Raw genomic sequence first — 23,875 nt, 5'->3', positions numbered from 1 at the left:
TATTCATTATATACAAACACACAAAGGGGTGACAAGAGGCCAAAATACAATCAAGTTGGCCAGCAGGCCATTCTATATTTGCAGAAACACAGATTAAAAAAGGAGCCAAGAGTGAAGGCAGCATGGATCTTGACCGTCTGGCATTGTGCTGTTTTCTACACTGCAACACGGTAAATTGGGGACAGGGGAGGCATCATTTTGGGTGACTATAAAACTGTATCAATAATTTGGTAAATGGGATTAGCCAGTTAAACTTTGAAGATAGAGACTTTTACATTATTAGGAAGGGAACTTTAAGAGACGATCTTAAATGAAGTATTAAAGATAGTCAAAAAGGCTCAAAGAATTATTTTCAATATTAAAGGGTGAAAGATTTGAACACAAGATGAATGAATTAACTGCTGGATTAAAATGAATTTAAGAAACAAATTCTCAAAAGAAGAACATGGCAAACGCGAAGTAATTGGCCTAGGGAGGTTGTGGAAGTGAAGTTGCAATAATGAAATAAGAAATTTACCAATGAATATGGATAGGTTAAGTAAATGGGGAAAAAAATTGACAAATGGAGTTTAACATGGATAAGTGTGAGGTTACCCATTTTGGTTGGAAAAATACAAAAGCAAATTATCTAAATGGACAGAAACTTCAGACTGCTCTAGTGCAGAGGGGTCTGGATATCCTTGTGCAGAAAATCGCAAAAAGCTAGTATGCAGGTACAGCAGGTAATAAGGAAGGCAAAATTAAATCTTGACATTTATTGCTAAAGAAATGGAATATAGAAGTAATGAAGTGTTGCTAACTGTACAATGCATTAGTGAGATTGCACTTTGAATTCGTGTGCATAATTTTGGCCCCCTATTTGAAGAGGAATGTAGTTGCATTGGAGGTGGTTCAGAGGAGGATCACAAAATTGATTCCAGAGATGAGGGGTTGTATGGAGAGACATTGGGCAGTTTAAGCCAATAATCCTGAGTACGAGAGAAGATCTAATTGAGGTGTAAAAAATGATAAGGGGATTGACAGAATAGATACGGAGAGGATATTTCCTTCAGTAGGGTAGTCTAGAACAAAGGATCATAGTTTTAGGGTAAGAGAGGGCAGATTTAAAACAGAAATGAGGTAAAATTACTTCTGTCAAAGGGTCACGAGTCTGTGAGATTCACTACCCCAGAGCATCGTGCATGCTGGGACATTGAGTATATTTAAGGAAGAGGTGGTTGTATTGTTAATTAGTAAAGGTTTGAAAGGCTATGGTGAACAAGCAAGTAAGTGGAGTTGAAGCTGAGATTAAATCAGCCATGACTGTATTAAGTGGCAGAGCTACTCCTCCTCCTAGTTTTTATGATTCTTATGAAATGTTAAAAATGGATATGGATAAATGTTTGTCAACCATCCAATACAAAACAGGACATGAAATGAGAGATTTTTGGATCAAAATCTTTGCCTGATGGAGATGGCATAAGAAATAGGGATCAATGAGAAGAAATGTGAGCCGAACTATGCCCAGTGATGCATCATGGAAAACCTCCTCCTGAAGTTCATTTCATTTCTTCAGGAGTCAGCATAGAGCCCCGCTGGAATTTAAACTGCCCAAATAATGCTTCCATCTGCCTTCCAAGAGTTAGTATTACTAGCAGCACAGTTGTGCACAAGTCTGCGAAACCCTTGAAGAGAGAGATTTGGCCTTATGGATTTTCCTCCAAGAGACTAGAGAAATGAATCAGCATTAATGACCAACTTAAATCAATTTCCCTGAAATGTGACTTTGAAGTTCACAGCGGCAGCACAAGAATCATTAATATAAATGAGTGTGATGCAGCCTCTGCTCATGTATTTCTTTTGACAGAATGGGGTTAGTTCAAATGAAAGCTGTCATTGATTGTAGGATAATATATTCTTGTTTACTAGTTTTACATGTTGAACATTTTTAAAGAAATTTATTATAAATGTGTCTCTTACTATCTGCATTGTGGCCTCAATCACTTTGTACTTTATTACTTACTTACTTTCCAATCTTGATGTTGTCAGGCAGGTTTGTGAAGAATAACATTTATCTGTTCTGACATGCAGAATAGATCACTGGTCCAATGTCAGTGCAGGGCCACCATTAGGGACACAAGCACTGCATTCCTCAGTACTGGAGAACCATGGGAACAGGCATAATTGATTTCTTTTATTTCAGAAAGCTTCTCAGAAAAGGTGCATTCAGCACAGGCCTGTCAATGATATTATCCAAAATACTAAGGGCCAACACCCACTCTCAGACAACACATGCCCTCCTGGAGTTGATACATTTACAGCCAACATCAAAGCCGAGGGCATCAGGACATATTCCCAAAAATACAGGTACATCCTGTGTTCACCCTCTACAGCTAGAAGCAATTCAACAGTTACCTTTCATTTCTTAGCATTTGATTTCCATTGGCATGGTTACACAATAACCACCACTGTCTCTCACTCTCATGTTCCACTTCTTGCAAACAATGCCCATGCTCACAGTGGGTCAAAGTTTTTGCCAAATGACCGAAGTGGCTGTTTTAGAGCATCAAACATTGCATACAAAATTGTACCATTGCTCTATCAAGATTATGGGGGTGTGTGCTTGGGGTATGTGGCCATGTGCAAAACTCCCCTAAATCCCATTTGCACTCAAGTTGTTTCAAACCATTTTAAAACTGTGTTGCACATCCTTTACTTTAAAAGGATTTGTTAGATTTTATGAAGGAAACTGAAGTAAAAATATCACAAACAATTAGAATTGAATGTAATTGTCATATAAAGATATTCACAGTTCAGAGTTCAGAAAAGGAGTTGCCCAGATGGCTTAATTGCTGGAAGTATTGAGCAGGATTTTCCAGTTGCTTGCGCCCCAAGACCAGAAATTCCTGCCTCAGGTCAACAGACCTTTAAATGTTATGCTGAAATTTCTGTCCCACCCACTATGATTTCCATGGCAGGCAAGATGGGAAAATTCCTCTTATTATGTATTAAATCACATGGGAAGGCCACAGGTTCCATTTTTGGTTTGGGAGGGTCAGCAGATTTCAGTTTAATGACTGACTTCAGCAATTGAGCTGAGCGTACAAGAAAATAATTTTTAGCGTTTCAGCAAAGTACTCCTGACCTCCTTGCAATGCCCTGAAGGAAGATATGATTGCAAACAACAGGTGAAAAGAGGGCCAGAAATGGGTTGAAACTTCCCACAACAGTCAATGCTCACCCATGAAAAATGGCCATTTGGATGTGAAATTGATGATTAACCAACCAAATTAAAGCAAAAACTAGCCAGCACTTTTAGTAGAGCAGCTGTGGAAAAGACTGACAGATAATACAACTTCCTGGAAAATGAAATACTCTATGGCAGCTTGCCAGTTTATCAGATTTATATTCCTGAGACCACAAACTAGCAACCTCACCAATCAGATGGACATCCAGATTCAAAAGGTGGGAATATATTCAATGTTCAGAATGTAATCACTAAAATTCATCCAGTAGAATAAGAACTTTGGATATCAATTAGTCAGTTATATTCAATGATGGCTCCAAGATGGTGAATTATGGAAACTCAGCCAATTCTTAGCAATCCAACGCCTGGGCAGGTTTCTTGACTGGGTACATTGAAGGACAGGCAGAATCATGGACGGGTGGTAGCTGAAGAAGCAGCAGAAAGCTTACCAAAGCTGTGCACCGTTTTAGCTCGTTACAATTCCGGTAACATCTCTGCGCACCCTCAAGATTTCCAAGTCTGCTCTCTCACCGACTTGTATTTAAGCCCTCTAGGCTTAGAATAGGATACACCCACAATGGTTAGAACGCATGCAAACAATTTCAGACAAATGAAAAAGCAATTATGGGAATTTCTCTGTAGCTTGATTCATATATTGTGATGGATTCCATGCTGGTCAGATACAAACAAAATAATCCTAAACTATAACATTTCGATCCATTATTCAACCCACTCTAATAGCTCAAATTTGCAAAATTACTTCTCAGTCCAATACCTTCTCACAAGTAGGTAGAACTTCTCTCCTTTAAACCGCTCTGACTGACTCATTGTACAATTTAATTGGAAATTGGTATAAGCTCTCAAGTTCTTTCACAGAAGATCCTTTGCATTATTGATTACTGAAGAGTTGACAGGTAACAGGACACACTGCCACTGTAAGCGAGGAATGCGTTTTCCTTTTGAACATTTAGGCTCTGTATGTGATAGTTGAAGCTAAGGCTAAGGAAGCACACCCTTTGGAAATGTGGTCAAATCAACTGGCTATATAAGAAACACTGCACTTTACTTCCTATTGTTTTTATTCTTCTTTGTTTCCCTCTCTTCCACTGCACAAATCACAAAATTCAACATTCTTCACCAATATAACATGGGATATCTATATTTGAAATGATTAATCAGCCGAATCTTTTGAGGGCCCTGAATATCACTGCATCACTTGATAGGACAAAATGTTTTGGAGTTGTTTCTCACTTCTGTGCAGCATACAAGGAAGCTCATTGCCTAACAGTCCCCTACTCTTGCCTCCATTTAAGCCTATTATGATTAGGCTTATTTTTTTTGCCACAAGTAGGCTTATATTAACACTGCAATGAAGTTACTGTGAAAATACCCTAGTCATCACACTCCCGTGCCTGTTCGAGTACACTGAGGGAGAATTTAGCATGGCCAATGCACTTAACCAGCACATCTTTTGAACTGAGGGGGAAAACTGGAGCACCCAGAGGAAACCCATGCAGACACAGGGAGAACACGGGCAGACTCTGTGACTCAAGCCAGGAATCAAACCTGAGTTCCTGGCGCCATGACGCAGCAGTGCTAACCATTGTTCCAATATGCCGCCCCCAAAATTCATTGAAACGCTGTTTTGTTGCCTGTTTGGCTGAGCCACAATGGGAAAATGGCCAGCTTTTGAAGTTCTTTCTCTTGTTCTAGATTCCAATGCGAGTTCATCGCTCTCCTTTCTTACTGTTTAAACTGCTACATCAACTCTTACCTAATTTTATTACTCATCAGAACTAGAACTGTAGAATTACTTATTCCCTTTAAACTTTCCTTATCCTTAAAAAAACAAAAATATTAGTCACCTAATCACTACCTCCTTACTTGCTGGTGCCCTGCATTATTGGCCTTGTCTCTTCATTTGATTTTTTAAAAATTTGATTGTGAAATTCTCAATTAGAAAAGCTCAACAACTCCAACGTTTCTTACTTTTTGCCGTTGTTGAATATTGCTCATGGTATCTGGTTGAAACTCCAGCTTATCTGTTCGGCAGAACTTCCAGTACAGGATTGTGATGATGACAACCACCACAATTACTGGCACCATCACTGCCATGATGATCCACAGGTTCTTGTTCTCATCTGTCGGGGAAGAGGTGGCAATGATCTCCACCGCTAAAAAGAAGTCACAAAAAAATCATAGTATGAGTGTTTTTTAAAATTATATCTAAGGATGTCAGTTATCACTGTCAAGGGCTGAAAATACTGCCTCAAGTTTCAAGGCATCTCCTCTATTCCACAAATATCCATCTTTAGAAAGTATGTGAATTACATAATAAAGATGACACAGCTAAAATTATAACATGCTTACTCTTATCTAGTGAAAGCACTATCAATCCCTTTACTACTACAAAGGAACAGCTGAATTCTGTAGGGCGTTACTGGATGGATGAATTAAGAGTGGCCTTTTTTCTCCTTTCCCAAATTTTGGTATGTATAACTGGTAGAACAGGTTGATGTCTCAATCTGTGTGCGTATGGGAATGGGTGCGCATTTCAGACCTGAGTGTCCAGCGTCTGGGGTTGGATATAGAGATGGGCAGAATACAGCTTAATACTGACATAGTTTGGGTCTCTGGCAAAAAAAGACAGTGCGAGAATGTAACACATGACAATTAAGTTCAGTGATGTGAGAGAACTTGGTGCATAGGTTTATGGAAGGACAGGTACCCAGCATAGAGTGCCACTTAAGGTTAGGAATCACCCATTTTTAGTTTCAAGTTTGGACTTGGACTTGCATCACAATTTAACCTGTTCTGGAATTTGTAGTAATAGTTCCTTCGACAGATGTCTTTCCAAGCCTATGATCTCTACTACTTAATAGAACAAGAGCTGTAGGTGTGGGAACATTGCCACATGCAAATTCCCTCCAAGTCACACCATCACATTTCTCACCACCTTCTTTGAAGTCAATTAGGGATGGACAATGAATGCTGGCCTTGTTAGTAATGCTCATTTCATGAACTAAAACAACATCAGAGCTGAGTTAATCAATCTTCACTCTAAGGCTTTTAACTTGCAATGCACAGCTTCAAGGAACAGGAGTTAAATAAGCTCAATAAACTTTTTACTGACATTTTACACTTTATAACAGTCCCATTGTTTCTATTCATCCCTTCTTTCTCCAAGGACACATCAAAATCATACACCACCTGATCTGAACATACAGCCTTCCCGTCACTGTGGCTGGATTAATATCCTGGAATTCCTATTGTTACTCCTGCTACACATCACCATTAAGATCACAGTGACTGAAAGTGACGGTGGTTTTGAGCCTTCTAATAACAATCGGGGTAGACCATAAGATCATAAAACATTGGGACAGAATTAGGCCATCAAGTCTGCTCTGCCAAACAATCATGACTGATATTTTTCTCATCCCCATTCTCCTGTCTTTTCCTCATAACCTCTGATCTCCTTATTAATCAAGAACCTATCAATCGCTGCCTTGAAGACACTCAATGACCTGGCCTCTACAGCCTTCTGCGTCAAAGAGTTCCACAGATTCAACACTTGCTGGCTGAAGAAATTCCTCCTCATCTTTGTTTTAAAGGATTGTCCCTTTAGCGTGAGGTCATGCCCTCTGGTTCTAGTTTTTCCTACTAATGGAAACGTCCTCTCCACGTCCACTTTATCCAGGTCTCGCAGTATCCTATAAGTTTCAATAAGATCCCCCCCTCATCGTTCTAAACTCCAACGAATACAGACACAGAGTCCTCAACCATTCCTCACACAACAAAGTTCTTCATTCCAGGGATCATTCTTGTGAACCTCCTCTGGACCCTTTCCAGGGCCAGAACTTCCTTTCTTAGATATGGGACTCAAAACTGCTCGAAATACTCCAAATAGGGTCTGACCAGCCTCAAGAGTCCATCCCTGCTCTTGTATCCTAGCCGTTTCGACATGAATGCCAACTTTGCACTTGCCTTCCTAACTGTTGACTGAACCTGCACGTTAACCTTAAGAGAGTCTTCAACAATGACTCCCAAGTCCCTTTGTGTTTCTGATTTCCTAAGCATTTTCCCAGTTAGAAAATAGTCTATGCCTCCATTCCTTTTTCCAAAGTGCATAACCTCACATTTTTCCACACTGTATTCCATCTGCCACTTATTTGCCCACTCACCTATCCTGTCCAAGTCCTTCTGCAGACCCCCTGCTTCCTCAATACTACCTGTCCCTCTACATATCTTTGTATCATTTGCAAACTTAGCAATAGTGCCTTTAGTTCTTTCCTCCAAATCGTTAATGTATATCATTAAAAGTTGTAGTCCCAGCACTGACCCCTGAGGCACACCACTAATCACTGGCTGCCATCCTGAAAAAGATCTCTTTATCCCCACACTCTGCCTTCAACTGGTCAGCCAATCCTCTATCTGTGCCTGGATCTTACCCTTAACAACATGGGCACTTAACTTATTTAATAGTCTTCCTATGCGGCAGCTTGTCAGACACCTTCTTGAAATCTAAATAAATCACATCCACTGGTTCTCCTTTATCTAGCTTCCTTGTTATCTCCTCAAAGAACTCTAACAGGCCCTTCGGCCCAACTTGTCCATGCCACCACCCTTTTTTTTAAAACCTCCTCTTGACGAAGTCGTGCTGACTCAGTCCTACGTTATCATGCACTTCCAAGTACTCTGTAATCTCATCTTTGACAACGGACTTTAAAATCTTGCCAATGATTGAAGTCAGGCTAATCAACTATAATTTCCCGTCTGCTGCCTCCCTCCTTTCTTAAACAGCAGTATTACTTTCGCTATTTTCCAGTCCTCTAGTACTCGCCCTACCTCCAGGTGATTCCTGAAAGAAAACTATCAATGCCTCCACAATTTCCTCAGCTATCTCTTTAAGAACCCTGGGGTATAATCAATCCGGCTCAGGTGATTTATCCAACTTCAGATCTTTCAGTTTTCCCAGAACCCTCTCCTTGGTGATGGCTACTATACTCACCTATGCCTCCTGACTCTCTTGGAGCTCTGGCATCCCACTGGTGTCTTCCACCATGAAGACTGATGCAAAGTAACTATTCAGTTCCTCTGCCATTGCTTTGTTTCCTATTACTTCTCCAGCCTTATTTTCCAGTGATCCAATGGCTATTTTGCCTCTCTTATCTTTTATATACTGAAAAAGCTCTTCCTATCTTCTTTTATATCACTAGCTAGCTTACACTCATATTTTATCTTCTCTGCTCGCTTTTAAAAGCTTCCCAATCCTCTGGATTCCCACTAATCCTTGCCACTTTGCACGCTTTTTCTTTTGCTTTTATGCTGTCCTTGACTTCCCTTGTCAGCCATGGATGACTCGTCCTCCCCTTAGCATGTTTTCTCCGCCTTGGGATGAACTTCAGTTGTGCCTCCCGAATAACTCTCAAAACCCCTGCCATTGCTGTTCCACTGTCCTCCCTGCTAAGCTCCCTTTCCAATCAATTCTGGTCAGCTCCTCCCTTATGTCTTTGTAGTTACTTTTATTTAATTGTAATACCATTACAACTGTCTCCAGCTTGTCCCCCTCAAACTGCAGGGCAAATTCTATCATATTGTGGTCACTGAGGGTTCCTTCACCTTAAGTTCCCTAATCAAGTCTGCCTCATTACACATCACCAAATCCAGAATTGCTTGTTCCCTAGTAGGGTAAGCAATAATTGACAGCAGCAGGGAAGAAGCTGTTCTTGAGTTGGTTGGTACGTGACCTCAGACTTTTGTATCATTTTCCCAAAGGGAGGAGGAAAAGAGAATGCCCGGTGTGTGTGGGGACCTTAATTATGCTGGCTGCTTTACTGAAGCAGTGGGAAGTGTAGACAGTGTCAATAGGTAGGAGGCTGGTTTGCTTAATGGATTGGACTACATACATTCACAATCTTTTGTAGTCCCCTGCGGCCTTGGGTAGAGCAGGAGCCATACCAAGCTGTAATACAACCAGAAAGAATGCTTTCTATGGTACACCTGTTAAAGTTGGTTGGAGTTGTAGCTGACATGCAAAATTTCCTTGGTCTTCTGAGAAAGTAGGAGGTGTTGGTAGGCTTTCTTAACAATAATGTCGGCATGGGGGAACCATAGGACATAACAGCGCAGTACAGGCCCTTCGGCCCTCGATATTGCGCCGACCAGTGGAACCAATCTAATGACCCTCTAACCTAAACTATTCCAATGTTATCCCTATGCCTATCCGCTGACCATTTGAATGCCCTTAAAGTTGGCAAGTCCACAACTGCTGCAGGCAGGGCATTCCATGAACTTACTACCCTCTGAGTAAAGAACCTACCTCTGACATCCGTCCTATAATTACCACCCCTTAATTTAAAGCTATGTCCCCTTGTGTTAGCCATCACCATCCGAGGTAAAAGGCTCTCACTGTCCACCCTATCCAATCTTTTGATCATCTTGTATGCCTCAATCAGGTCACCTCGTAACCTTCTTCTCTCCAATGAAAATAACCTCAAGTCCCTCAGCCTTTCCTCATAAGACCTTCCCACCATACCAGGCAACATCCTGGTAAACCTCCTCTGCACCCTTTCCAATGCCTCCACATCTTTCTTATAATGCGGCGACCAGAACTGTACGCAATACTCCAAGTGCGGCCGCACCAGAGTTTTGTACAGTTGTAACATGACCTCAAGGCTCCGAAATTCAATCTCTCTACCAATAAAAGTTAACACACCGTACGCCTTCTTAACAACCTTATCAACCTGGGTGCCAACTTTCAGGGAGCTATGCACATGTACACCGAGATCTCTCTGCTTGTCAACACTACTAAGAGTCCTTCCAATAGCCCTATATCCTGTACTCCTGTTACTCTTACCAAAGTGAATCGCCTCACACTTTTCCATCTGCCACCTCTCGGCCCAGCTCTGCAGCTTATCTATGTCCCTCTGCAAACTGTAACATCCATCCTCACAGTCCACAACTCCTCCAACTTTGGTGCCATCAGCAAATTTACTATTCCATCCTTCTATACCCTCATCTAGGTCATTTATAAAAATGACAAACAGCAGTGGCCCCAAAACAGATCCTTGAGGTACACCACTTGTAACTGAACTCCAGGTTGAATATTTCCCATCAACCACCACCCTCTGTCTTCTATCAGCTAGCCAATTCCTGATCCAAACTGCTAAATCACCCTCAATCCCATGCATCTGCATGGTCAGCTTGTTGGTGATCTGGACACAGAAACTTGAAGCTTTCAACCCTTTCTACTTTGTCCCTGTTGACGTAGACTGGGGCACATTTTCCTTTATGCTTCCTGAACTCGATGACAATCCCCCTCATTTTATTGTCATCGAGGGTGAGGTTATTGTTGCTGCACCAGTTCACCAGATTCTCGATCTCATTTCTGTATTCTGTCTTGTTATTGATTGAGATCTGACCCATTACAGTGGTGTCATCATCAAACTTGAAAAAAATCTACATGGCACAAGTCAGCAGCGTGATGGAATACTCTCCACGTGCCCAAATGAATTTAGCTCAAACAAGATTCAAGAAGCTGGGCACCATTCAGAACAAAGCAGCCTGCCTTGATTAGAACCCCACCCAACACCTTATTCATTTACTCCCTCTACAATGTTATACAATGGCAACAGTGTGTACAATCAACATGATGCACTGCAGCATCTCACCAAGACTCTTTCCAAACCCACAATCTCTGCCACCTAAAGGACAAGGACTGCAGATGTGAGAAAAACATCACCTCCAAGTTTCCTTCCAAGTCAAACACCATCCTGACTTGGAACTATATCTCTATTCCTTCATTGTTGCTGCATTAAAATCCTGGAATTCCCTTCCTAATAGCACTTCCATGTGCCCCTAAAACACATGGACTGCTACCATAACATTCTCAAGAACAACTAGGGATGGAAAGTAAATGTTAGCAGATGCAGTGATACTCATACCACTGGAATAAATTTTATATATTTAAGGGGTTGCAGATTGCCTTAAGAGCTGATCATATGATTTGATGATGTCATTAGGGTGCTTCAGAGGCTGCTGTTTTATCTTCAGTTTGAACTCTGATTCTAGGAATTTTCTCTGATGGGTCGGATTGTTGTTGGTGCTGGCTTAATGGATCAAATGGCCTCTTTCTGCACCAAAGAGATTTATCTGCATTACTATGAAAGAGAAAGCTGAGATCTTCAGCTGTGTCAAAAGGTCACCCAGGCTTGAAACGTTGGCTCTATTCTCTCTCCATAGATGTTGTCAGGCCTGCTGAGATTTACTAACATTTCTGTTTGTGTCGCGTGCGAAGTTGAGAACTATACTTGATTTGTTATTACCTCTAGAAACTTCAGAGATAGTGGAGCGTCAACAACTATCTCAATTTGCTAGATGAGAAGTGATGGTAAAACAATGCTAATTTCAACAAGAAGATTGAGTGCTGGTTTGTAATTATGCTGAGATGGGTACCAGCCATTGTCTGGCATAAAGAAGTCCAATTTCTGACAGTTCAAAATGACGATTAACTACTTTGATGACACCATGCTGACAACACTTGTCATCTCAAAATGATTTTTCTGAATCATCTCCTGAAGTATCAACTTCTTTAGTCCCTAGTGTTGTCACTACATCTATGGAAGACTTAGTTGAATCTGAGTTGTCTGATGATTGTGCCTTCGCTACTATGCCACGTGAGAATGATATAGAATTAGTTCCAAGTCTGCTGAAGTTCCAAATCATACTCTAAGGGTCAAGGACAACCAAATTTCAGAACATTGTACACAACCAAAGAGGAATAAGCATCCTCCTGGTTGACTATTTTTATTAACTGTGTGTAATGATTAATGATGCATAGTAGAGCGCCCAGACTATTCAAGTTTATTTATTAGTGTCACAAGTAGGCTTACATCAACACTGCAATGAAGCTATTGTGAAAATCCCCTCATCGCCACACTCTGGCACCTGTTCCGATACGCTGAGGGAGAATTTAACATGGCCAATGCACCTAACCAGCACATCTTTCAGACCGTGGGAGGAAACTGGAGCCATTGGAGGAAATCCACGCAGACACGGGAAGAATGTGCAGACTCCACACAGGGGTCTGATTGATACTGATTCTATGTATAATATTGCAGTAATTTGTCGTCATGACCACAGAAGAGGGAGATTGCTTTGAGAGCTGCTCACATGATTTGTTCGTAATGTCATTAGTGTGTTGCGGAGGCTGCTGTTTTACTTTCAGTTTGTACTCTATATCTAAAAAGGGGTCCTAAAATAAATCTATTGTTATTAGTTTGCATGCAAACACATTCGCTTGTTTTTGTGTAAAACCCACAACTCCTAACACAGTTAAGGCATTACTTGAATACTAAAAAGAGTCTCAAGATATTTACTTTCTGATTGAACAACATTCTGTTCCAGCCAATTTTCCTTTTACTTTTCTTTACATCCCAATGCCTCACCACAGATATTTTCCTGTTTTCCATTAAAAGATAAGTTCCTTACCAGCATGCAGCTCTTTTGGGGCCGTCTGGTAGCTTTCCATTATTGATGCATGAGCCACAATATCAATCTGCTAACTACCTCACCCGGCTCTTACATATTCAGAGAATTGTGAGGTGATGCATTTGAGGAGACGGGATAGGGAGAGGAAATGCAGGCTTAATGACACAGTGCAAAGGCACACAGAGGAATGGGAGTCATGTGCATGGATCTTTGCAGGTGGCAGGACATAGAAAAATTAATTAACAAAGGATTCATGATCTTGGGTTTCATAAATAAAGCTTTGAGTGCAAAAGCAGGGCAATTTTGTTGAACCTTTATAAAAGCTCTGATTAAGTCACAAGTAATGCATTGCTCCAGAGATAGAGCAGGGAAATGGGACTGAGTGGGTTACTCGACAGAGCTGGCATGACCTTCTTTGCTACAGTTTTGACTCTCCATCACAAAAAAAGACTCACTAAGAATAACAGTGAAATTTGGCATATCCTTCTCTCCCCAACTGAGGTATTCTCAGGCCACCAGTAGAATTTTACCATGTTTCCAAATGAGCTCAACTAACTCAATGAACGAAGGGTCAAATCTAGTCTGCATGACTTAGTTCCTTATCGATTGAGCAAGAAGCCTGGGGGTTTTGAATTTTAGCTGCATGAGGTACTAACTGAACTGTGCATAGGAATAATTAGCCTTGATCAGTGCTGTCAATTCATTCATCTTCTACACACACAGTGCCCTATCCATCAAGCATTTATAAGAGGAAGTCAAAGTATACTTACGTTGTGCCAGTGCACCCTGTATACGATAGCCTAGAACAATTGCTGCTCTTTGTATGTCCACCTTATTGATAAGGTTAGCAGCTTCGTTTGCATCAAGGCGTTCCCCGTTCTGCTTCTCCACAAAGTAAATTAGCTCAGTTGGGTTCCCATCACCATTAACCTTGGTGATATTTACGACCTGTAAAGAAACAGCTATTGCTTGAAGGCTGTATAAGAAGTCAGGATTTCAAACACGTGTTACCAAAACCAAGCAAAGCACTGGTTGATATTAGCATGCTAACTTGGACTGACAGGAATTAACTGAGTATCGGGGGGTGGCGGGGGGGGGGGGGGCACTAAGCATCTAAAAGGAGGAACCCAGCAATACTACCCATGGAGGGATGAATGAATGGCCTGCCAATACACTTGGTGAGGTGGGGAATGACAGTACATTTGACACAAGGAGCAACACCTGTCACTACATTTAGATTGAGGAATTGATAGGCAATACAATGTACAGGTTGGGGGGCAGTGGTGGGGGAGTGATGATGGAACGTCTGGGATAGAATCTGGGGCAGTGAGAGAATGCTGTGGGAGTATTTTAGTGAGAGAAATCATAGGCCCAAGTGCTTCTCTGATTTCAGCTTTCCTTATTCCTCCCTTGCCTTTAACACTACCCTTCATCATGCATGACTCCCCCCTCCACTTTCAAGCTGCACCAGCAATCACAGAAAGCTGAGTAAAATGATGCTGCCACCGCCGCCACCACCCCCCACCCCCGCTGCCATTATGACCCATTCTGCATATATAAAACAGCAGCAATGATACATTAAATTTGTGTACATCCCATAAGTGATCCCACTTCAACTATTAAAAAAAACAGTACAAATTTTAATTTAACAGCATTGTTAATTGTTAATTTGACAGTAAAATATCCCTTTGGTTATTTATAAGATTACGCAGACAGGCGCAACTTGTGGGCCGAAAGGCCTGTTTGTGCTGTAGTGTTCTATGTTCTATTACACTGATTTGTGACTGCCTCATTGACATATCTTGCCAGTTTACCTCAGTTGGTTGGACAGCTCATTCATGATGCAGAGCAAACCCAACAGCACGACTTTAGTTTCCGCACTGGCTGAAACCCACCCTTCTCAACCTTGTTCCTTGCCTGAGGAGTCGTGATACTCCAGGTAAATTACCACCCATCAGCTCTGAGCCCTCAAAGAGGACAGCAGCCTATGGTCATCTGGGACTATTGCGACTTTGCTTTTTTACATTATACAATATTTACATGGTGACAGTAAGGTCACATTTGGGGGAAAAATTCAATACTTGCTATCTAGGCAGGCTACAGTATACCTTTCAGGTTTTGTTTTATATATTTCGACTACTGTTCTGTATAGGAAAGACAATCTTCATGCTACAGCTCGTATGTTTTAATTCTTGGAGAGTTTCAAGAGAGAGGCGGAGAGGAACAGTTCCATTTATTTGCTGCTGTCTAAGCTCCCTTCTCCCTGGGGACTCTCATGTACCTCACTCAAAATAACTATCACTTAGAAGCTAAATCAATTCCCTGGGAGTAGTTCATGCTGTGGACGCAGATGACAGGTGGATCTGACCTAGCACAGGGCTGAGCGATTGTTCCTTACGCCTGCTCCAGCCTCTTGTTATTTCATTTTCTATTTCTTCTCCTTGGCCTCCTGGAAGATACCATCATTCAGTGCATCCGATGTGATTCTAATGTGCTTAAAGAGGGTTATCGTGTGAAAAATAAAAAGGCATAAGCCATATAGATGTTGCTTAGAAACTGGAAGCTCTTGTAAGGTAGAAAAGCTTCTAAGTTCCAGCTGGATACATTGCAGTTGGAGACAGGCACTGGGAGTGAACAAATGAGGGGAGATCTCATTGAGACGTATAAGATGATGAATGAGATGGATAGGATAGAGGTGGAGAGACTCTTCCCGCGCAGAAAGGACAGTAGGACTAGGGGGCACAGCCTCAAGATAAAGGGGGGGCGGTTTAGAACGGAGTTGAGGAAGAATTTCTTCACTCAAAGGGTGGTGAATCTCTGGAATTCTCTGCCCGTTGAAGTGGTGGAGGCTACCTCGCTAAATATTTTTAAGACGCGGGTTGATGGGTTTTTGATAAGAGAGGGGATTAAGGGTTATGGGGAGAGGGCGGGAATGTGGAACTGAGCCACAACAGATCAGCCATGATCTTATTGAATGGCGGGGCAGGCTCGAAGGGCCAGATGGCCTACTCCTGCTCCTATTTCTTATGTTCTTATGTAAGCTGGACAGGGCAAGGAAGTTGCAAAGATGCAGGCTTTCTAAGGAACATGATACAGTCCAGAAAACCAGGAATATGGGACAGAAAGAATGCCTTAAGACAACTAGAGGACAGAGATCAAGGTAATGTTCAGGAGAAGTCAAGGAAGACAGGGCAAAGGGTTCTGAATTAAAGAGACAATTGTGTGATGATACTGTACCTTCGAAAATGTATTTGAGTCATGTTTTTGTGCAGGATCTGTTGTAGCAGTTTTTAAAATATACTCAAGAGCCACAGGGGCGATTCTCCCATTCCAACCAGCTAATTTTTGGTGGGTCAGGCCAGGAGTTTCACGTGCGCGCCGATTCGCACATGCGTTCCCAATGCACATGCATCTCCCACCCTGGAAATCTGGTGTAGTCGAGACCATGCAGGAAACCAGCATCTCCCACCCTGCCAGTGCAATTTCATTCCGGTGGGGTTTAGAGTAGCTTCCACTTTCGGGGAACTAGAAGAAGATCCCGCTTGAGTGAATGGGGTGGGGGGGGGGGGGGGGCGGTGAGGTGAATTGGGACCCCAGATGGTTGGGCAGCTGGGGCTTGGTTCCCCTGGGCATGGGCACCCTGGCAGTGCCAGCCTCAGCACTGCCCACCAGGTATGGGGCAGTGCCAAGGGGGCGATCAATTGAGTTGGGGTGGGTCCTGCTGTCACTCTGCAAACAGGATTGGCTAGGGCTGGAAGGAGGCCAGCAATCAGGCTGGGCTGGGAGTCTGCCTCCTCTGGGGAGGTGGGGGTTCTGCTGGGGCGAGGATGTATAGTCACTGCTGGGGAGAGAGAGTGGCCTGGGAATGGTAATCAGGCCATAGAGGGTGTGGGTGGGTGTGGAGGGGCAGCAGTGTGAGGGTTCCCAAGCTGGCCAGTAAACTGCAGGCTAACAGACTGGGGCCACTGTGCATGTGCAGAGGCCAGGAACAATCAGACACTGGCATGAATAGGCCCCCAAGCTGGAGAAAATAATCTCATGGCTTGATTATCAGGCTCACAAAGGAGAGTTTGACTGGGATGCCACAGAATGATTGCCCTGATTTCACTGCATCAGAAACAAAAGGTGTTCATCTGCTCACAGTGATCAGTGATGTTTCTTCCATTAAGTCATTCTCACACCCAGCCTGCAAGGGAGAAATGTCAAACGATCTCCGCAACTAAACAGAGAGATCGAGCAACCCTGTATCACTCAGGAAAAATGAAGTGCTTTTCTTCATTGTCAGACACTCTTGTCCCTGCTTCTGATTCTTCTTGTTTTGTACAAGAAAATGAGTGTGGCTTAACACAGAAAAGTCTAAACATCAATTGTTTAAGACAAAAAGATATGAAAATGCGATATTCTTTCTAGCGCATTTTATGATCAGTAGCAAATGTAAATGCTTCGAATAGGTGGAATTATTAGATTTCAAGTGGGTAGAAATACTAGTTTTCCTTTTGTTTACCATCCAAACTGTGGACCAATGCATTTGTATCAAATCACCAAACTGATCTCATGCAACTGAGTGCATGTGATAAAGGATGAAGTCCATACTAACAGAACATGACCCAGCTGAATTATGTACACACAAAGCGAAGTGAAGGACTATGGCAGTGCTTCACAAACTATTTTCCAAGTGATCTCATTTTAATTCACCACCACCTCCTCAAGGGCAATTAGAGATGGGCAACAAATGCTGGCCTTGCCAGTGATGCTCATATCCCATAAATGAATATATTTAAAGCAGCTTGAAAATTAACATGACCCCACTCGCCAGCAGAAAACAAAACAGTAACAAGGCAGCAAAACATCATGGTAAATACTGTAACCAATGACTGAAGTTCACATATATAAAAAAATCATATAACTATGAAAATCTGTATTTTTAAAGTACTTTACACACAAATTTTCCCACTCACTCAGCAGCCTGTCTTCCCAAATCTGTTCCCCCACCCCATCCACACTCATTCGCTCATTTGGCAGACTTTCTTCCCACTCTTCCTCCGCTCTCAACTTGCTCACTCAGCAATCTCTTCTTTTCGACAACCAGAAAATACCATCAAGCTGCTTTGGAGCCATACAGACCCCCTTATGGACTAACTTTTTCAACAGCCTTACAGTAACACCAAGCTCCCCATGGTGCCTCAGACCCCTTCATATTCAGGCCTCTGACTGCAAATTAGTGCTAATTCACAATAATTAGCCAAAATGTAGGCTCTGTTACTGCCTCCAAATGGAGAGAAACTTCAGAGTGCTTCAGTACAGAGGAATCTGGGTGTTCTTGTGCATGAATCACTAAAAACTGGCATACTGGTACTGAGCAAGGCAAATTGAATTTTGGCACTTGTTGCTAAAGGAATCAAGTAAAGAAGTAGGGAACTGTTGCAACTGGATAAAACATTAGTGAGACCACACCCAGCACATTGTGCGCAATTTTGGTCCCTTTATTTGAGGAGGGATTTAATTGCTTTGAAGGCAATCCAGAGGAGATTCATTAGATTGGACTTGAAGAATTTGTCAGAAGCAAGATTGAGCAGTTTAGGGAGATTCCAAAGTGGCAGCGGAACATGGCAACTTCCTGCATGCTGTGCATAGAATAATTCTTGTTCTATGGTTCAAAAATCTTATTTTAACTCTTACGCTAACAATGCACTATTATAATCTTGCAGATTTGGCAAACCTTAGGATCCTGGACACACCTGACCTGAAACTGAGCCAGACCAGCCGACTACATGAGACCGGTGGCTAGTGTTGCAGCCCCACAGGTGGGGCTTTTCCAACTGAGGTCCTGATCGTCCAGCCCCGGCCTCCATCAACCCCAATACCAAACCAGCAAGTCTGGAGCCAGGTCCTCCACTCCAATGACCCCCAACACATCTGATAGCTGTGACTTCCTGCAGGCCCTAAGCACTCCCCCACTCTCTCCTTCTACAACTGCCCCACAGTCTTAACAATCAACTCCCAGTCCCTAAAAATCAAGAATGGTGCTCTTTTAAATTTACTTGAAGGAAGACGTCAACCCGTCAGGACACAGCCATTGGCTCACCCGCAACCGCAATCCGAGAGACATCGTCCACTTATCAGCCTTTGAGCCGTCCACACTTGGGCACAGTCTGGACTTCTGACTTCCAAAGCCAATCCGCAGCCCAACACCAACCCAGAATGCCCAACCATGCAGATCCATCTATCGATGCAGGAACTGCCAACAAGGCAACAATACCTCCACCCACAAACAAACCAAAGCAATGAACCTCACTGGGCATAAATATATAGCCCTAATACTATTCTCACCGTCTCCCAAGCCTGAACAGAAGCAATCATGCCAGGAAGTGCGGAAAACATGCAGCCCCACAGATGAGAGTGAAACAACGCAGTACCAAGGCCCCCCTCCTCAGCTTACTCCTGGCAAACGTCCAATCTCCAGGATACAAGCTAGATGAACTTAAAGGCAGACTCACTTTTCAAAAGGGAAGTGAGACACTCCTGTGCATTCTGTTTCATGGAGACATGGCTCACTGCTGCTTCACCAGACTGTGCCCTACAATCGGAGGGCTTCTCAAACCACCAAATGCACCATACAGAGCCTCAGGCAAGGCTAGGGGAGGTGGTGTCAACACCTCTTGGTGCTTGGATGTAGCAACATTGGCAAGTTTCTGCTCCCCGGACTTAGGAAACCGGACACTAAAATGCTGCCCCTATTACCTTCTGCAGTTCATCTCTTGTTGACATCAGTTCACATCCCACTCCATGCAGACATGAAGACCATGCTGCACAAAATATACAACACCACAAATAGCCTTGAGACGAAACCTCCCGAGGCCTTGTTTATTGTGGCCAGGGACTTCAATCAGGCCAAGCTCAACAGTGTACTACCAAGTTACCACCAACAAGCTTCCTATTCCACCAGAAGCCCAAACACCCTAGACTACTACCACACAAATATCAGAAATGCATACCACTTTATTGCCCGCCCACACTTTGGCAAATCAGACCACAATGATGTGCTCCTGCTCCCAGCTTACGAGCAAAAACTGAAATGGGAGAATCTGTTAAAGCAAGTTGTGCAATGTCGATCTGAGGACTGCTTTGAGTCAGTGCACTGGTTAATATTTAAAAACTCAGTGACCAGCCTGAACGAGTATGCCACTACAGTAACTGACTTTATTAGTAAGTGTGTAAAAGACTGTGTGCCAAAGAAGCAAATCCATGTGTTTCCCAACAGAAACCATAAATGAACAGGAATAGCCACAGCTTGAAGTCCAGGTCTGAGATGTTCAAGGCAGGTGACCCTGATCTGTACAGGAAATTCAGATACGTAAAATCACCAGCACAAATACACCCCCTACCCAATGAGCTCAATGCATTCTATGTTTTGAGCAAGAGGTAAGCGAGAGCTTGCCCTCCACCCCAGAAGACTCGGACAAAGCTGTATCCTAAGTCACCACTGCAGACGTCAGCGCAACCTTTCTGCAAGTCAACCCACGGAAAGCAATTGGCCCAGGTGGGGTACCCGCATGAGCTTTCACACCCTGTGCAAACCAGCTGGTGGGGTTATTTGTAGACATCTTTAACTTCTCTTTATACCAATCTGAGGTTCCTATGTGCTTCAAGATGACGACAATCATCCCGGTACTAAAAGAAAGCCAGGCAGCGTGCCTTATTGACTATCATTCGGTAGCTGACATCCATCAGTACGAAGTGCTTTGAAAGGGTAGTTGTGGCACAAATCAATTCCGGCATCCCAGATTGCCTAGATCCACTACGGTTCATCTATCACCATAATAAGTACACAGCAGACACCATCTCCGTGGCCTTGCACTCAACCCTGGAACACTCACATAACAAAAGGCACCAATGTCAGACTCCTAGTTGTTGACTACAGCTCAGCTTTCAACACCATTATTCCTACAAAACTCATCTCTAAACTCTGTGGCCTGTGACTCAGGTCCTCCCTCTGAGACAGGATTCTCAACTTCCTCACATACAGACCGCAATCAATAAGATAGGCAACAACACCTGCTTCATGATCATCCTCAACACTGGTGCCTCAGCCCCTTACTATATTCCTTATACACCAATGACTATGTGGACAAATTCAAGTTTGCTGATACCACCACCGTAATGGGTCAGATCTCAAACAATGATGAGACAGAGTATATGAAAGAGATAGAGAATCTGGTGAACTGGTGCAACAACAATAATCTCTCCCTCATTGTCAACAAATTGAAGGAGATAGTCATTGACTTCAGGAAGTGCACTGGAGGGCAAGCCCTTGTCTACATCAGTGAAGTGGCAATGGTCAAGAGCTTCAAGTTTGTAGGACAGGTAGACCACCAACCTGTCCTGGTCCGTCCTTAGGGGAGGCAATGCCTTAGTGGTATTATCGCTCGATTAGTAATCCAGAAACCTAGATAATGTTCTGGGGACCTGGGTTTGAATCCCTCCACGGCAGCTGGTGGAATTTGAATTCAATAAAAAATATCTGGAATTAAGAGTCTACTGATAACTATGAACCCATTGTTGATTGTAAGAAAAAAAAATCTGGTTCATTAATGTCCTTTAGGGAAGGAAAACTGCTGTCCTTACCTGGTCTGGCCTACTTGTGACTCCAGAGCCACAGCAACGTGGTTGACTCTCAACTGCCCTCTGAAATAGCCTAGCAAGCCATTCAGTGGGAAGAATCGCTACGAAGTCTCAAAGAAATTAAACCGGATGGATCACCTGGCATCAACTGAGGCACCGGGAAAGACAATGGCAAAACAAACAGCCCTGTCCTCCTTAGTAACATCCTGGGGGCTAGTGCCGAAATTGGGAGAGCTGTCTCACACTCTAGTCAAGCAACAGCCTGACAAAGTCATTCTCACAGAATCATACTTTACTGATAACACCCCAGGCATCACCATTACCATTCCTGGATATGTCCTGTGGTAGTGGCACAGTGGTATAAAGTTGGGAGGGAGTTGCCCTGAGTGTCCTTCACATCGACTCCGGACCCCATGAAGTCTCATGGCTTCAGGTTAAACATGGGCAAGGAAAACTCTTATTGGTTACCACATACTGTCCTCTTCTGGCTGATGAATCAGTACTCCTTCATGTTGAACAACACTTGGAGGAAACACTAGGGATGGCAAGGATGCAAAATGTACTCTCGATGGGGTATTTCAACGTCTACCACCAAGAGTGGGGCTTGGCAGCAGCACTACTGATCGAGCTGGTTGGGTCCTAAAGGATATAACTGCTAGACTGGGTTTGCAGCAGGTGATAAAGGAACCAACAAGAGGAAATAACATACTTGACCTCATCCTTACCAATCTGCTGGCTGCAGATGCACCTATCCAAGATAGTATCTGTAAAAGCGACCACCACACAGACCTTGTAGAGACGAAGTCCTGCCTTCACATTGAGAATAACCTCCATCTTGTTGTGTGGAACTATCACCGTGCTAAATGGGACAGACTTTGAACTGATCTAGCAACACAAGACTGGGCATACATGAGATACTATGGGCCATCAACAGCAGCAAAACTGTACGCCAGCACAATCTGCAACCTAATGGCCTGGCGTATCCCCCACTCAAATCATTACCATCAAGCTAGGGATCAACCCTGGTTCAATGGAGAGTGCAGGAGGGTGTGCCAGGAGCAGCACCAGGCATACATAAAAATGGTGAAGCTACAAAACAGGACCATTTGCATGCCAAATGGTAAAAATAGTTCATGATAGAGCTAAGCGATCCCACAACCAATGGATCAGATCTAAGCTTTGCAGTCCTTCCGCATCCAGTCGTGAATGGTGGTGGATAATTAACTCACTGGAGGAGGAGGCTTCACAAATATCCCCATCCTCAATGATGAAGAAGCCCAGCACATCAGTGCAAAAGATAAGGCTGAAGTATTTGCAACAATCTTCAGCCAGAAGTGCCAAGTTGATGATCCATCTAGGCCTCCTCCAGCGATCTCCAGCATCTCAGATGCTAGTCTGCAGCCAACTCGATTCACTCCATGTGTTATGGAGAAACGGTTGGAGGCACTGGATACTGCAAAGGCAATGGACCCAGATAACATTCCAGCAATAGTACTGAAGACTTGTGCTCCAGATCTTGCTGCATCCCTAGCCAAGATCTCCCAATATGGTTACATCACTGGCATCTACCCAACAATGTGGAAAATTGCCCAGGTATGTCCTGTACACAAACAGTAGGGCAAATCCAACCTGGCTAATTACCGCCCAGTCTACTTTTGACCATCAGTAAAGTGGTGGAAGGGATTATCAACAGTGCTATCATGCAGCACCTGCTCAGCAATAACCTGCTCAGTGACACCCAGTTTGGGTTTCGCCAGGCTCAAACAGCTCCTGACCTCATTACAGCCTTGGTTCAAACATAGACAAAAGAGTTGAATTCTAGAGGTGAGGTGACAGCGACAGCCTTTGACATCAAAGCTGCATTTGACCAAGTGTGGCATCAAGGTGCCTAGCAAAACTGGAATCAATGGATATCAGAGGGCGAACTCTCCACTAACTGGAGTCATACTTTGCACCTAGGAAGATGGTCGTGGATGTGGAGGGGCAGTCATCTCAGCTCCTGGACATCTCTGCAGGAATCCCTCGGGGTAGTGTTCTAGGCCCAACAATCTTCAGCTGCTTCATCAATGACCTTCCCTCTGTCACAAGGTCAGAAATGGGGATGTTTGCCAATGATTACACAATGTCCAGCACCATTCACCACTCCTCAGACACTGAAGCAGTCCATGTTCAAATGCAACAAGATCTGGACAATATCCAGGCTTGGGCTGACAAGTGGGAAATAACATTCGTGCACACAAATGCCAGGCAATGACCATCACCAATAAAAGACACTCTAACCATCACCATTTGACATTCAATGGTATAACCAGCACTGGATCCTCCACTGTCAACATCCTTGGGTTTGTCATCGACCAGAAACTCAAATGGGCTCATCACAAACACAGTGGCTACAAGACCACGTCAGAGGCTCGGAATATTGCAGCAAGTAACTCATCTCTTGACTCCCCAAAACCTATCACAAGACACCAGTCAGGAGTAGAATCATAGAACGCTACAGTGCAGAAAGAGGCCCTTTGGCCCATCGAGTCTGCACCG

The 23,875-nt window shown here is 43.3% G+C and overlaps 1 protein-coding gene across 4 annotated transcripts in view; it reads right to left on the bottom strand.

Annotated features, from left to right (window-relative positions):
* Positions 1 to 23,875, bottom strand: part of LOC145344002 (UPF0606 protein KIAA1549-like) — a 267,713-nt gene that overhangs the window by 74,427 nt on the left and 169,411 nt on the right. For all 4 annotated transcript variants that reach the window (XM_080190645.1, XM_080190648.1, XM_080190646.1 and 1 more), the window contains 2 exons: positions 13,486 to 13,663; positions 5,216 to 5,400 (listed from right to left, as the gene is read on the bottom strand). In XM_080190645.1, coding sequence (XP_080046771.1) covers positions 5,216 to 5,400; positions 13,486 to 13,663 — 363 coding nt within the window. The remainder of the gene's footprint in view (positions 1 to 5,215; positions 5,401 to 13,485; positions 13,664 to 23,875) is intronic.

Source organism: Carcharhinus amblyrhynchos, chromosome 6 (genome assembly GCF_965287045.1).
Source record: "Carcharhinus amblyrhynchos chromosome 6, sCarAmb.v2.hapA, whole genome shotgun sequence".
Taxonomy (NCBI): Eukaryota; Metazoa; Chordata; class Chondrichthyes; order Carcharhiniformes; family Carcharhinidae; genus Carcharhinus; species Carcharhinus amblyrhynchos.
This window is presented reverse-complemented; position numbering and strand designations above follow the sequence as displayed.